The 15217-nt window shown below is 40.1% G+C and overlaps 1 protein-coding gene across 3 annotated transcripts in view; it reads left to right on the plus strand.

The window, feature by feature from the left end:
* HEXB (hexosaminidase subunit beta) overlaps positions 1 to 15217 on the plus strand; it is a 29437-nt gene that overhangs the window by 4330 nt on the left and 9890 nt on the right. For all 3 annotated transcript variants that reach the window (XR_009211826.1, XM_032145152.2, XM_032145151.2), the window contains exons 3-6: positions 3880 to 3945; positions 6908 to 6954; positions 7205 to 7315; positions 15101 to 15202. Coding sequence is in view for 2 of the 3 variants with exons in the window: in XM_032145152.2 (XP_032001043.1) it covers positions 3880 to 3945; positions 6908 to 6954; positions 7205 to 7315; positions 15101 to 15202 (326 nt within the window). In the remaining variant the exon portion in view is untranslated. The remainder of the gene's footprint in view (positions 1 to 3879; positions 3946 to 6907; positions 6955 to 7204; positions 7316 to 15100; positions 15203 to 15217) is intronic.

A 15217-nucleotide genomic window follows, 5' to 3' on the forward strand; every position in this document is an offset into this window, starting at 1 on the left:
CAGCAGACAGAATTAATCACTGTCATTTTAGCTGTATTTTTTTGCAGAGTAAAACATGTAAACATTTTACATAGACATAAATACAAACATGATAAGCATTGACATGAAAATGGCAGTAATTCTGTACATGTGCTTCTTGTATTTTTGTTGTACTTTTATATCATGCTTTTTTACAAAATACATTATAAATTAAACATGAATTTCACTAGTGTTCTGTGATATCATTTTCAATGGCCGAATAATGTTCTGTCACTATGGATGAGCTGACTTGACTAATCTCTTTTGGACATCTAGGTAATTTCTTAACTTTTGTCTTTGAAAATATCTGTATCCATGATCTCTATTTATAATCTAATTTTACACAAAGATAATGCAGAGCTGGGGGAGAGGGTGGGTACAGCAGTTTCATTTGATTGACAATATAATCAACATTTAGCTGTATGATTTTGTCCTCATTGTTGTCTAAAACGTTATTCTCTAGGGCTTTTCCCAAATTGTTTTAGAACAAATAAGTGGATGTGCCTTTTCTATAGGGTATACTGCCTGAGAATAATGTGGAATTGCACCAAGGAATCAAAGAAGGGCAGTATAAGGACATGTGTAATATAAGATTTGTGCAAGAAAGAGCAGACAGGGGAACTGAGTGTAAAGACAGAAGCCGGATGCTGTAGCTCACACCTGTAATCCCAGCACTTTGGGAGGCCGAGGTGGGTGGATCACTTGAGGCCAGGAGTTCAAGACCAGCCTGGCCAATATGGTGAAACTGCATCTCTACTAAAAAATACAAAAAGTTAGCCAAGCATGTCGGTGCGTGCCTGTAATCCCAGCTACTCAGGAGGCTGAGGCAGGAGAATCACTTGAACCCAGGAGGCAGAGGTTGCAGTGAGCTGGGATCATGCCGCTGCACTCCAGCCTGGGGGAGAGTGAGACCGTCTCAAAAAAAAAAAAAAAGGATGCCACAAATTTAGAGAAAAGAGCAACTCCATTACCCCCAGACTGCCTCACAGTTAAGTACATGTCTTCATCCTGCTGGTTTAGATGAGATTTCTCAATAATACATCTCTTTGAAAGAAAGCTTTCTTTCTCTTCAATTCTGTAGCTGTTCTTAGAAGAGAAATAGGAAAACTCACCAACATCAGGTATCATTTCAATTGATACTCAGTACTCAGACACCATGTGAAGCAGGTTTTGCAACCTGAATTGAGATGGAAATGGTCATTATGTTGCCAAGGAATCTTTGCTGTCCATTGGCAATACAGATAACAGATTGTAAATTCCACAAAATGAAATGTATCGAGACTAGAGAGTCATAGCTTATCTTTCAGTCAGTTCTACAAACCCTCTTTATTCTGAAAGGGAAGTTTCTTGAGACAAGGTGATTGTGAAATTTTCAGCTGAAGAAGAAACTAGTTTTTAGTCTTTAAACTAGTTGATGATGATGATAAAAGTAACACATATGAATGGAAATAACAAGATATCAAATGTCCAGAGTGGGAGGACATGTTGGAGGAGGTGACACATGTTAAAGCACCACTATTTATTAAAAATAAAAATATGCATGCCCTGAGAAGTGGACTAGTTTTTACTGCAGATAAATGGACACATAAATCAAGGATGTCTGATGCAGTTTGCCTGTAATGTGAAGAATTGTCAATAAAACTCAATGTCCATCAATAGAGGAATGGCTAAATACATCTTGTCAATCTATACTAAACAGTATGATCACAGCAGTTAAGAATAAAGAAGCAGTATGACTGAGAACACACATGGAGAACTGACAAGATAAACTGCTGAGTTGAACAAAGGAAGCTGTATAATTATGTGTAGAGGTGGACCCTGTTTATATATCAACACACATGCAGGAACACACGCATAAAGCAATACTATATTTTCTCCTTCCATGTACATCTATGTCAAGCCTAAGAAAATGCCCAATAAGTATTTCCTCTGAGGAAGGTAGAGGGAGTTGGGTGAGTATCTCAAAGGAGATTTTAGCCTTATCTATAGTGTATTGCTTTTAAACAGAATATATAGATATGTCATTGGTATATTCACCCTCCAAAACAAATGTATTTACGGTGCAAAAAGATACAGAATGGGCTAACTGAAAAGTCAATGATATAATTCCTTTCACACCTCAGGGAAGTGATCATTGTTAACACTAATAACTTGGTTGTGAAGTAAAAATGGAGATTCTGTAGCTATGTGTCCATATATTTAGAAAACCACATTTCTAATTGTTATATGTATTTTCCACTGAGTTGAATTACAGTCCTTTTTAATATCAGCCAGTTGTCAGCTATTAGAAAATAATTGGTATCAAGTATATTATATATACTTGATATATTAATGTTTTTTAGGTGACTGTGCTATTTCTGGAAGATCTCAAAACTAGATTGTGGCAAAAAAAATGTTTTTAAACAGCGACCAATGGAGCAGTGAGCTCTAGGTAGCTGATTAAGAATTTGATACAGGCTGGGTACCGTAGCTGACACCTGTAATCCCAACACTTTGAGAGGCTGAGGCCGGTAGATGGCTTGAGCCCAGGAGTTCAAGACCAGCCTGGGCAACATGGCAAAACCCTGTCTCTACCAAAAAAAAAAAAAGGAAAAATTAGCCAGGCGTGGTGGCACATGCCTACAGTCCCAGCTACTTGGGAGGTCGAGGCTGCAATGAACCGTGATCGTGCCACTCCACTCCAGCCTGGGCAGCACAGTGAGACTCTGTCTCAACAACACCACAAGAATTTGCTATAGATGTAGAGGAAACATAATTAGACTATGCTCATAAATAGCAATATAGTTCTTAGCCTGGCATTGGCTAACTCAGCTAATGGAGTGTGGTTATCTAATGGAAAAGGCTATCTTGTCAGAAGACTATCACCTGAGATGCTCACACTACTGACAGAGCAGTTTTGCCTACCTGCAGCTAACTATTCCGTGAGCATCTGAATGGTGGTGGTGGTAGAAGGTCCAGCCCAGAGGACACAGTATTAAATCATTAACCTCCAGCCTGTCAGTGTCTTTGCTGTGGCAAAGTTCAAAGCTGTTATACCCTTTAGCTTTCAATCTCTTTACCATCTGTGGTTTTACTATGTGGTTGATTCCACTCCAGACCTCTCTAAAAGACTAAATGACTATTGGGCCAACCTTAGAGTGTGCTTCAAAGATTGAGATTAGCCTCTCACCAGAAGCAGCTAACTGGAGTCCCATTCTGGATGATGTGAACTTTTAATTGAGTGGGACAAAGCTGAATTATTTTTATTGAGTGGGACAAAGCTGAACTAAGCTAAAGGGATTTGGAGAGTAAGTCTTAAGGCAGATTTGGATGATACTGAGGGAAGGTGGGTACAGGGCAAGTAGAAAATTCTGAAGGCAAAAGAGTGTAGATACTCTCTGGCCTTAAGGGGAATAGATTTGACTGACACCTAGGGCGTTAACAAGGATTAGTAGGAACTGAGGAATGTTTGCAGTTTGAACTAAACTCTGAGCTTAACTAGGACCCTACTCTGTTGAGGAGAAGTTGGAGAGACTAACTCTCTTGGGAAAATGAGGAAACATGGAGATGACACCCAAATTCCCGTTCTGAGTGACTCAAGTGACTGGATGGTGGTGCTGTGACTCACTGAAATGAGGAACACAGAAGACCAGCAGGTCGAAGTGTGCGGAGGAGGGAGGGAAGAGTTCTGTTGGGGCATGTGGAGTCGAAGGAATCTGCAGGACATCCAGATGGATATGTACAGGAGGCAGTTAGAGAAATAGGTCATGTGCTTGGGAGAAAATAATAGTCCAGAAATATCAATGACATGTTTAGGAAACTTATTGTGTGTCATTGAGGGATTAACAAAAGTATGTGTGTGATTTTAAATCCTCAATACAGATACTTTACTTGTGAAAGAACCAGTGGCTGTCCTTAAGGCCAACAGAGTTTGGGGAGCATTACGAGGTAAGTTTCATGCAGTTTCATTGTTACTTTCCAGTAAAGGAAAATTTTCAGTTGGTGCGTTGTGAAATCAAGCACAGCAAAACTTTGCTGCCTTGGATCCTTTACAGGATGCTTTGTTATGTAGTTCCAAAATGATTTCCATTGAACATGTACTACATAAAGCATGGGAGAGGTCAGCACAGTGGCTCACGCCTGTAATCCCAGCACTTCGAGAGGCTGAGGTGGGTGATGATTGCCTGAGCTCAGGAGTCTGAGACCAGCCTGGGCAACATGGTGCAACTCCATCTCTACAAAAAGTACACAAATTAGCCAGGCATAGTGGCGTGGACCTATAGTCCCAGCTACTGTAGAGGCTGAGGTGAGAGGATTGCTTGAGTCCAGGACGTTGAGGCTGCAGCGAGCCTAGATCACACCATTGCATTCCAGGCTGGGCAACAGAGCAAGACCCCTGTCTCAAAAAAATACAAATAATACAGCATGGGAGAAAACTCATTTGACCTCCCAAAAAATGTTTGAAGGTTATTACATTCCTACAGTGCTGTAATTCATTGATGCTCTTGGGACTGTAATGTTTATAGCACTACACATGGCCCCAACCTGTCCTGATTAGGGAATTTTGTTTCAGCTATCGCTTCTGTTGACTTCAGAAGCAAGCATCTCTCTTCCCTAATTTTAAATTCCTGTGGATTTTAGAAACATAACTAAGTTTGTATAAGGAACAGTGTCAAAAGGCAAATATGCTATAGAGTTGGTTAGAGGCAGTGGGCAGGGAGTAACTTGAAAAGCTTTTCCTGAGAATTTCAGGGTCTGAACTTCAAAGTTTGACATCAGGACATTTGCTGTACAAAAGTTTCTTTTACCTTTCTTTCTAGGCAGATAAGATACTGTACTGACTTCCAAATAGCAGAGTTTTTAGAAAGGGAATTTAAGAAAGTATGAACTAACCAAATTTAGTCATTAAAATAAAGGCTTGGGGTTGGTCATAGTCACTCACACCTGTAATCCCACCACTTTGGGAGGTTGAGGCAGGCGGATCACTTGAGGTCAGGAGTTCGAGACCAGACTGGCCAACATGGTGAAACCCCATCTCTACTAAAAATACAAAAAAAAATATTAGCCAGGCATGGTGGCACATGCCTGTAATCCCAACTACTTGGGATGAGCTGAGCTGGCACCACTGCATTCCAGCCTGGGCGACAGAGCGAGACTCCATCTCAAAAAACAAAATAAATAAAGATTTGGAATTTGACTCAGATAGAGTGTTACCTAAAATAATCATTGTTATGCTATATGTTTTTATACCATAAGAAGATTATAATTTTATTCAAAGTAGAATATGAAAATATCTAGATATTTACTACAAATGTAATTTTATTTATGTATAATATTAGTGATTTTAAGCTTTTATTAGTCCAATCTGCCTGTCTTGTCTGTGTCTGCTAAGGAGAAGAGATGCCTTTTTTTTTTTTTTTTTTTTTTTTTTTTTTTTTTTTTTGAGACAGAGTCTCGCTGTGTTGCCCAGGCTGGAGTGCAGTGGTGAAATCTCAGCTCACTGCAAGCTCCGCCTCCTGGGTTCATGCCATTCTCCTGCCTCAGCCTCCCGAGTAGCTGGTACTACAGGCACCTGCCACCACGCCCGGCTAATTTTTTGTATTTTTAGTAGAGACAGGGTTTCACCGTGTTAGCCAGGATGGTCTTAATCTCCTGACCTCATGATCCGCCTGCCCCCGCCTCCCAAAGTGCTGGGATTACAGGCGTGAGCCACCATGCCCAGCCAAGAGACGCTTATTGATGTTTGTTCTGATCCATACCAAAACGAAGAACTGTAGCAAGGCTGGGCACGGTGGCTCACGCCTCTAATCCCAGCACTTTGGGAGGCCGAGGCAGGTGGATCACTTGAGGTCAGGAGTTGGAGACCAGCCTGGTCAACACAGTGAAACCCCATCTCTACTAAAAATACAAAAATTAGCCGGGCATGGTGGTACACACTTGTAGTCCCAGCTACTTGGGAGGCTGAGGCAGGAGAAGTACTTGAACCCGGGAGGTGGAGGTTACAATGAGCCGAGATCACGCCACTGCACTCCGTCCTGGGTGACAAAGCAAGACTCAGTCTCAAAAAAAAAAAGAAAAGAAAAAACCACTCTTGTGAGTATGTGGTGACTAGATTTCTAGTCCAAGAAGTCCGTATTTTCTGTTTACCATCAGACTTTCAGAGTAATGTACTCTAAGCTGATCATTATTGAATGTAATGTCACTTAACAGAAACTTTCAGAGTTATTCTTCCCAGCATGAACCTGTACTTGATGAGGTTGGGGAGCGAGGAAGGCGTAGTAAAGATGACTGAACTGTTCTTAGGTTAAAAATTCCCTGGCTGCATAGCTGTCAGCTAGAATGAGGAATCTGAATAAAGTCAAGGCCAGTTAGAAGAATTAGCCTGTCAACTAGTATATTAAGGAGATAATCCACTGGAGTAAAAAATGTTCAGAAGGTAGTCTTTGCAGCTATAAGTAAAATGCTGTGTATTGTAAATTGGCCTTTATTTATAGTTTCATGGCTTTTCCAGCTATTTTTCCCTGTTACATTTAGGTACCTTCTAAAAGTGACTATATTTGATTATAAAAATTCTTTCTCATGATGCTATAAATTTATTAAGGAACTGGTATTTTATTAAATTACTATTCTTATTTTGTGTATATTGAAACAAGGGTGTGGGTACGATGAAGTAAAGCACTTTTATTAGATGAGTAGAGAAGTGCAATGGATTTTGTTTTTTAATTTGGCTTTGATTTTAGAAATTATGGTAGAGGGTGTAGGTATAACAATATATTTTAGAGGATAGAGGTATAACACTATATTCAATTATATTTGCCTTACCTGGTTATGAGTCTGTTTGAACGATATAACTTTTATCATCTCAATTTGTTGATTTATAAATTAATGCAATAAATTTTGCTTTCCTCAGGTTTAGAGACCTTTAGCCAGTTAGTTTATCAAGATTCTTATGGAACTGTAAGTATGATTATTATATGTTACTAAAAATTGTTAGACAAACTACTAATAGAAAAAAATGTAACCTGTTTAGCTATTGCTTCCTGAAGGTTTCATTTCCCCAGATATTAGCCGGTAAATGTAAATTTCATACATTTTTGTTGTTCTAAATTAATATTTTATGAACTGCTTGTATAAATAGATGTAGTCTTCATTGAGTTCAAGACAACAGAAAATTCTAAAACTAAATCAAAATTGTATTTTGTCATAGTTCACCATCAATGAATCCACCATTATTGATTCTCCAAGGTTTTCTCACAGAGGAATTTTGATTGATACATCCAGACATTATCTTCCAGTTAAGATTATTCTTAAAACTCTGGTAAGTAATTACTTCATTCTAATCCATTGTCTATTCTGAAGATGTCTCCTGTATGTTGTAACTTTGTTAGTTACTATTGCGTAGGTTGGAACAGGGGAATTTGTATAAGCACTGGGCATTCTTTCCTCAGTCCCTAGGGAAGTGTATTTCCTCAGCTGTGATGTGGAGGTCCCCTTGAGAATCACCCGCCTGTTTTCACTGCAAGAGCCACGTATAACATGTATTTAGCCAAGACTGTTAAGAGAAAGACAGTTTAAACACTGCCCATTGGCCCCTTACATATACTCCCATTTGTCAAATCATGTGTCTAGACTTTTGGTTAGGAATATATGTCCACCCGGGTGCGGTGGCTTACACTTGTAATCCCAACACTTTGGGAGGCCGAGGCAGGTGGATCACCTGAGGTCAGGAGTTCGAGACCAGCCTGGCCAACATGGCCAAACCCCGTCTCTACTAAAAATACAAAAATCAGCCAGGCGTGGTAGCGTGCGCCTGTAATCCCAGCTACTAGGGAGGCTGAGACAGGAGAATTGTGTGAACCCTCCCCGGTGGAGGTTGCAGTGAGCCGAGATCACACCACTGCACTCCAGCCTGGGCGACAGAGCAAGACTCCGTCTCAAAAAAAAAAAAACAAAACAAAAAGGAATACATGGCCACCACACCATACTTCTAGTTAGTGCCCTTTAAATTTTGTGACCTCCTCTTACTTTTTTTGTAAGTGGCATTAGAAAGGAGTCCGGGAGCTCCTTTATACCTGGGGAACTATTCCAAAGGAATATGGAACCTCAGGGGTGGTATGGGTTAGGAAGAAGGTTGACAGTAACTGTTTTCTCCTATGGGCTTTTTTTTAATTGGTTAATCCCCACCATCACTTGCCAATTTGTAGGGGTGGGGAGGTTTCCTCCCATGTTTTTTTGCACCTTCACTTGATCATTATGATGACACTATGCTATTTAAAAATTATTATTATTATTTATTTTTTGAAACGGAGTTTCGCTCTTGTTGCCCAGGCTGGAGTGCAATGGCACGATCTCAGCTCACCGCAACTTCCGCTTCCCACGTTCAAGCAATTCTCCTGCCTCAGCCTCCCGAGTAGCTGGGATTACAGGCATGCACCACCACACCTGGCTAATTTTGTATTTTTAGTATAGACGGGGTTTCTCCATGTTGAGGCTGGTCTCAACTCCTGACCTCAGGTGATCTGCCTGCCTCAGCTTCCCAAAGTGCTGGGATTACAGGTGTGAGCCACCGTGCCCAGCCAAAAGTAGTTATTATTATTATTATTATTATTAATTATTATTATTTTAGTTGAAGTCTCGCTCTGTCGCCAGGCTGGAGGGCAGTGGCGCAATCTTGGCTCACTGCAACCTCCGCCTCCCGGATTCAAGCAATTCTCCTGCCTCCTGAGTAGCTGGGATTACAGGTGCCTGCCACCACACCCAGCTAATTTTTGTATTTTTAGTAGAGACGGGGTTTCACCATGTTGGCCAGGATGTTCTCAATCACTTGACCTTGTGATCCGCCTGCCTCAGCCTCCCAAAGTGCTGGGATTACAGGCATGAGCCACCACGCCTGGCCTAAAAATTATTTTTACATTTACATTAATACTCTGAATTTTTTCTCCAAAAGACACTCTTGTCACTTTTAAGAAATAGATGCTTAGAGTAAAAAGTTTAAACAATATAAATATGCATAAAATAGGCAGTCATCCCATAATTTCATTTGCCAAAGATTGACATACATTTTTATGTCCTACTTGTCTCATTTTAGACTTAAAAAATGAATATATTAGGCAGGGTACGGTGGCTCACGCCTGTAATCTCAGCACTTTGGGAGGTGGAGGCAGGTGGATCATTCAAGGTCAGGAGTTTGAGACCAGCCTGACCACCATGGTGAAACCCGTCTCTACTAAAAATACAAAAAATTAGCCAGGCATGGTGGTGCACGTCTGTAATTCCACCTACTTGGGAGGCTGAGGCACAAAATCGTTTGAACCTGGGAGAGGGAGGTTGGAGTGAGCCAAGATTACGCCACTGCGCTCCAGCCTGGGCAACAGAGCGAGACTCCATCTCAAAACAAACAAAATGAATATATTAACATACACAGTGTGACTTTTTAAAAAACTTAAATGAGACCGTACTTTTGCTACCCCCCACCTCCCCCCCCCCCCTTTTTGTTGTGTGAGACGGAGTCTCGCTCTGTTACCCAGGCTGGAGTGCAGTTGGCACAATCTCGGCTCACTGCAGCCTTCGCCTCCTGAGTTCAAGCAATTCTCTTGCCTCTGTCTCTCGAGTAGCTGGGATTACAGGTGCCCACCACCACACCCGGCTAATTTTTGTATTTTTAGTAGAGATGGGGTTTCACCATGTTGGTCAGGCTGATCTTGAACTCCTCACCTCAAGTGATTTGCCTGCCTTGGCCTCCCAAAATGATGGGACTACAGATGTGAGCCACCACACCTGGCCTTTGCTACCCTTTTAACAGTTGAATATTTCATTTTATTTAGTCTCGTGCTGATGGACATCTAAGTTAATTAACTATTATCATAAATACTACTGCAGTGTTCTTTTATACATATATATTTGTACACTTGTTAAGATTATTTCTGGAGGATAAATTCTTAGAAGTGAATTTCTGGGCTTAAGATGTATATATTTTATTTTTTGGTACATTTTAACTTTTGGTATATACTATAAGGCTGCCTTCTAGACAGGTCGGTCATAGCCACATATGCTTGGCCAACTGTGTGATACATCTTTGCCATGTTTGTTGCTGATCTAATGATAAAATATATCTCCTTGTTTTAATGTGCACTTCCTTGCTTTTTAGTGAATATAAGCCTTTTTTTTTTACATATTAGTTATTTGTATATTTTATATTATAAACTCTAAGTTTCCTTTTTTTTTTTTTTTTTTTGAGACAGTCTTGCTCTGTTGCCCAGACTGGAGTGCAGTGGCATGATCTTGGCTCACTGTAATCTCTGCCTCCTGGGTTCAAGCGATTCTTGGACCTCAGCCTCCTGAGTAGCTGAGATTACAGGCATGCACCACCACACCCGGCTAATTTTTTGTATTTTTAGTAGAGACAGGGTTTTGCCATGTTGCCCAGGCTGGTCTCAAACTCCTGAGCTCAGGCAATCTGCCCACCTCGGCCTCTCAAAGTGCTAGGATTACAGGCATGAACCACTGCGCCCAGCTGTAAGTTTATTTTCTATGTTTATTTTGTCTTCTAGAATGTGAATACCTTCTTTATTGGTTTAATGTTTTAATGTTATATTTGTCTATAGATTGTGCCACTGATACTTTTATATTTGCTTATATGTATCTTATTTTTAAAATTAATTTAAATTTTTTATATTTTAAAAAAATTTGTGTAGAGATAGGGTCTCACCATAATGCCCAGGCTAGCCTCACACTCCTGGTGTAAAGTGATCCTTCCACCTTGGCCTCCCAAAGCGTTGGGATTATAGGCATGAGCCACCACACTCCACCTTAGATTTATATTATATACTTACCCATTGTATGTTGTGAATTTTTTCTAAATTTCTAAATTTGTTTTAATAACTTTATAATGCCTGTAGACATTTACATTTTTATTTATTTATTTATTGAGACGGAGTTTTGCTCTTGTTGCACAAGTTGGAGTGCAATGGTGCGGTCTCAGCTCACTGCAACCTCCGCCTCTTGGATTCAAGAGATTCTCCTGCCTCAGCCTCCTAAGTAGCTGGGATTACAGGTGCCCGCCATCAAGCCTGGCTAATTTTTATATTTTTAGTAGAGGCAGTGTTTTACTATGTTGGCCAGGCTGATCTTGAACTCCTGACCTCAGGTGATCTACCTTCCTCAGCTTCCCGAAGTGCTGGGATTACAAGTGTGAGCCCCCATGCCTGGCGAAGTTTTTTTATTCTTATTTTTTAGCAAAGAACCCTGCTAACTTTTTTTTTTTTTTTTTTTTTTTTTATTAAAGAGATGGGGTTTTGCCACATTTCCCAGGTTGGTCTTAAACTCCTGAGCTCAGGCGATCCACCTGCCTTGGCCTCTCAAAGTGCTGGGATTACAAGCATCAGCCACTATGCCCAACCACAAGTTTTTTAAAGGAGTAGTATATTTCAGTGTTATCCTTTCTATCATTTTTGGCTTTGGGAAGTATGCTGAGAATCCTTCTCTACAACAAGGATATAAATATAAAAATAACCTCTTAAATTTTATTTTAGTATTATTATACTTTTTCTTATTAAATTCTTGATTCTATTAGAATTTACTTTAGTGTATCAAACCTATTAGGCATTTTAATTTTACTTTCCAAATGGTTAGGCAGTAATCCCCTCATTTCTGAGCAATCTACAATTCCCTATTGCTTTCAATGACAATTACTAAATACTAAATTCAGTTATAATTATTAAATACTAAATTGCGATAAATACAGAAGTTACTTTCTGAAGTCATAATCTTTACTAGTTTATCTTCTTGGGCCAGTACATGTGGTTTTAATTTCTATAGCTTTAGCAGTTTTTATTTTTGTGTTTGTTTGTATTTTGAAGTCTTAAACTTAGGGAAAAGTTGTAAATAGTGTGCAAAGAACTCCTATATACTCTTTACCCAGATACTCCAATTTAAAATTTTTATTGTATTTATTAAATATTAAATTTATTTAAGCTATATATTTGCTTTATTCTCTCTCTCTAAAAATACGTTTTCTAACCCTCATGGGCACATATGATGCCTCAATACTCCCTTAATATTTCAGGATGAATTTCGTAAAAAAAGGACATTTAATAACTTCAGTACAACCATCAAACTCAGGACATTGACACAATACTGCATCTAATACGCAGACCCCATTCAAATTTCGATTGTTCCAACAATGTCTTTTATAGGTTCCACGTCCCATCCAAAATCAGGTGTTCCATTTACTTGTATGTCTCTTTCACCACCATTAATCTGCAACTGACTATCTTTCCTTGTCTTTTAAGACCATGACATTTTTGAAGAGTATAGGCCAGTTGCTTTATAGAGTATGCCTTAGCTTGTCCATTTCCCAGAAGATAAGATTCAGTTATGCCTTTTTGGCAGGAATAAAGCAGAAATGATGCTGTGTTCTTCTCAGTGCTTATCAGGTGACACAATGTCTTATTTCATTTCTGGTATTATTCAGTTATAACCTGCCTAAGATATCATCTGCCAGGTTTCTCCACTGTGATGTTAATTAAAAAGCATTTCGTACTTAACAAGTAATTAAGTATCTTGTGGGAAGAAATCTTGAGACCATGTAAAATCCCATTCTTCATCCAGCGTTCACTCACTAGTTTTAGCATCCACAGATGGTTCTTGCCTAAATCAGTTATTACTAAGGTGGCTACTGAGTGGTGATGCTTCTAATTCCATCATTCCTTCTATCATTTATTACTTGGCATTTCAGTGTAAGGTAGAGCAATCCCTTCTTTTATTTAAGTATTCGTTATTTTTCTCAGTGTGGACTCATGAGTTACTATGTTATTCAGGATTGTAATCTGTTACTTTTCCTGTTTTTTCGTTTGTTTGTTTGAGACAGAGTTTCGCTGGTCGCCCAGGCTGGAGTGCAATGGCACGGTCTCAGCTCACTGCAACCTCTGCCTCCCGGGTTCAAGCGATTCTCCTGCCTCAGCCTGCTGAGTAGCTGGGGTTACAGGCATCTGCCACCACGCCCAGCTAATTTTTGTATTTTTAGTAGAAATAGGGTTTCACCATGTTGGCCAGGCTGGTCCCCAGCTCCTAGCCTCAGGTGGTCCACCCGCCTTGGCCTCCCAAAGTGCTGGGATTACAGGCGTGAGCCACTGTGCCCAGCCACTTTCCTTGTTTAATAGCCAAATTATCCCAGCTTTGGTCATTGGAAGTCCTTCAAGTTGCCTCTTACATCCCTTGCAGGTTCCCTTTAATTTTGGAGCACTTTCTTACTTTTTGGCACATGATGTTCCAGGCCTGTCTTTCCTGTCCCGGTCTTTTCTGTGTCCTTAGACTTTTCTTCAAGGAACCCTTTTAGTGGTCAACAACATTTTGAAACCAATATCTAGGCTCTAGGTGTGCTCATTGCTACTAGGATGTCATTGCTTGTAGACCCTCTGAGCAGAGAGAGCTAGAAAACATGTGTGTACCTATGTATGTATACATTTGTATGAATACACACACCTTTCCCTATTTCTATATCTGTTTATATCAGGAGTTGGCAAACTATACCCCAAAGGTCAAATCCAGTTCACCATCTATTTTCACAAACGTGGGGTTTTGGTCTCGCTGTCACCCCCAGGCTGGAGTGCAGAGGTATGAGCTCAGCTTATGGCAGTCTCAACCTCCCAGGCTCCAGCAATCCTCCCACCTCAGCCTCCAGAATGGCTGGGACTATAGGCATGTGTCACAATGACCAGCTAATTTCTTAAAAATTTTTTAGTAGAGATAGGGTCTCACTATGTCATACAGGCTGGTCTCAAACTCCTGGGCCCAAGCAATCTTCCTGCCTCAGCCTCCCAAAGTACCGGGGTTACACGTGTGAGCCACCGTGTCTGGCCTCACAAATAAAAGTTTACAGGAATATAGCCATGTACGTTTGTTTACATATTGTCTCTACAATTGCAGAGTGGAGTAGGTGTAACAAACTCTATGGCTTGCAAAGCCAAAATATTTACTGTCTAGCCCTTTATGTAAAATGTTTGCCAACCCCTGGTCTATGTTAAAACCCATGAGTTTGTATTAATAAGCTCAATTCCAATTAACACCTATATTTCTGGCTCCCTTCTCTGAGAGTGAAAATCCTCCTTTTATCCTCAATATATTTATCTGCACAATCCCCTTGTATGTAAAAGATTTCCTAACTCCATCAGCCAAATCCCTTCAGCCTTGATGAAGAGAGAGTCTTTAAGTTTTGATGATCTTGTTGGACAAATCTTCTCCCTTACTGTTTTTCATCTTTTAAAAATAGTGTTTGTATTTTATATAAATATTATATTGGTTATTCCTCTAGAGTATACATAAAATTAATAACTCAATTTGCCCAAAAATTTCTCTGGGAGAATTGTATTGAGTTTGCAATGAAATTCTTGGTTGGGACTTAAATTTCAGAACTGTGGGAATTATAAGTCCTGGTACTTAAATGAATGCTCCATTTTTCCTTTGCTCTATTCCCAAACACAGTGGCAGCCAAGAACCATTTTGCATTCTTGGCAGACCGCTACATATTGGGAATTTATAAGCCTGCTCTTCTCCCACAGAGCAAACTTACAACTCACTGTCTAGAATAAATACAACATCTCCAGAGGCTTTTTGTATACTGATGTGTCATGTGAAGTATGTATGATGAAGAATTTCTATTTCTTCTCATTCTTTCTTTGCTGAAAAATAAATTTTAGCCAGGTGTGGTGGCTCATGCCTGAAATCCCAGCACTTTGGGAGGCCGAGGCGGGTGGTTGGCTTGAGCCCAGGAGTTTCAGACCAGCCTGGGCAACATGGCAAAATCCTATTTCGACAAAAAATACAAAAATGACCTGGGCATGGTGGTGAGCACCTGTAGTCCTAGCTACTCAGGAGGCTGAAGTGGGAGGATCACTTGAGACTGGGAGGTCAAGGCTGCAGTGAGCCAAGATCATGCCACTGTACTGCAGCCTGGGCAATGGAGTGAGACCCTGTCCCCCCCCCGAAAAAAAAAAAATAGTTTTAAAGGAAGCAGACATTTTGAAAGCAATTCCAAATGTAGATAGGTAATATGGATTGTATATGGTGTCTGCAGTATATAATTTTTAAGTATGTTTGCTTGCAGGATGCCATGGCTTTTAATAAGTTTAATGTTCTTCACTGGCACATGGTTGATGACCAGTCTTTCCCGTATCAGAGCATCGCTTTTCCTGAGTTAAGCAATAAAGTGAGTAAATTGTAT

The sequence above is a fragment of the Hylobates moloch genome, unplaced genomic scaffold (assembly GCF_009828535.3).
Source record: "Hylobates moloch isolate HMO894 unplaced genomic scaffold, HMol_V3 SCAFFOLD_23, whole genome shotgun sequence".
In the NCBI taxonomy this organism is placed as follows: Eukaryota; Metazoa; Chordata; class Mammalia; order Primates; family Hylobatidae; genus Hylobates; species Hylobates moloch.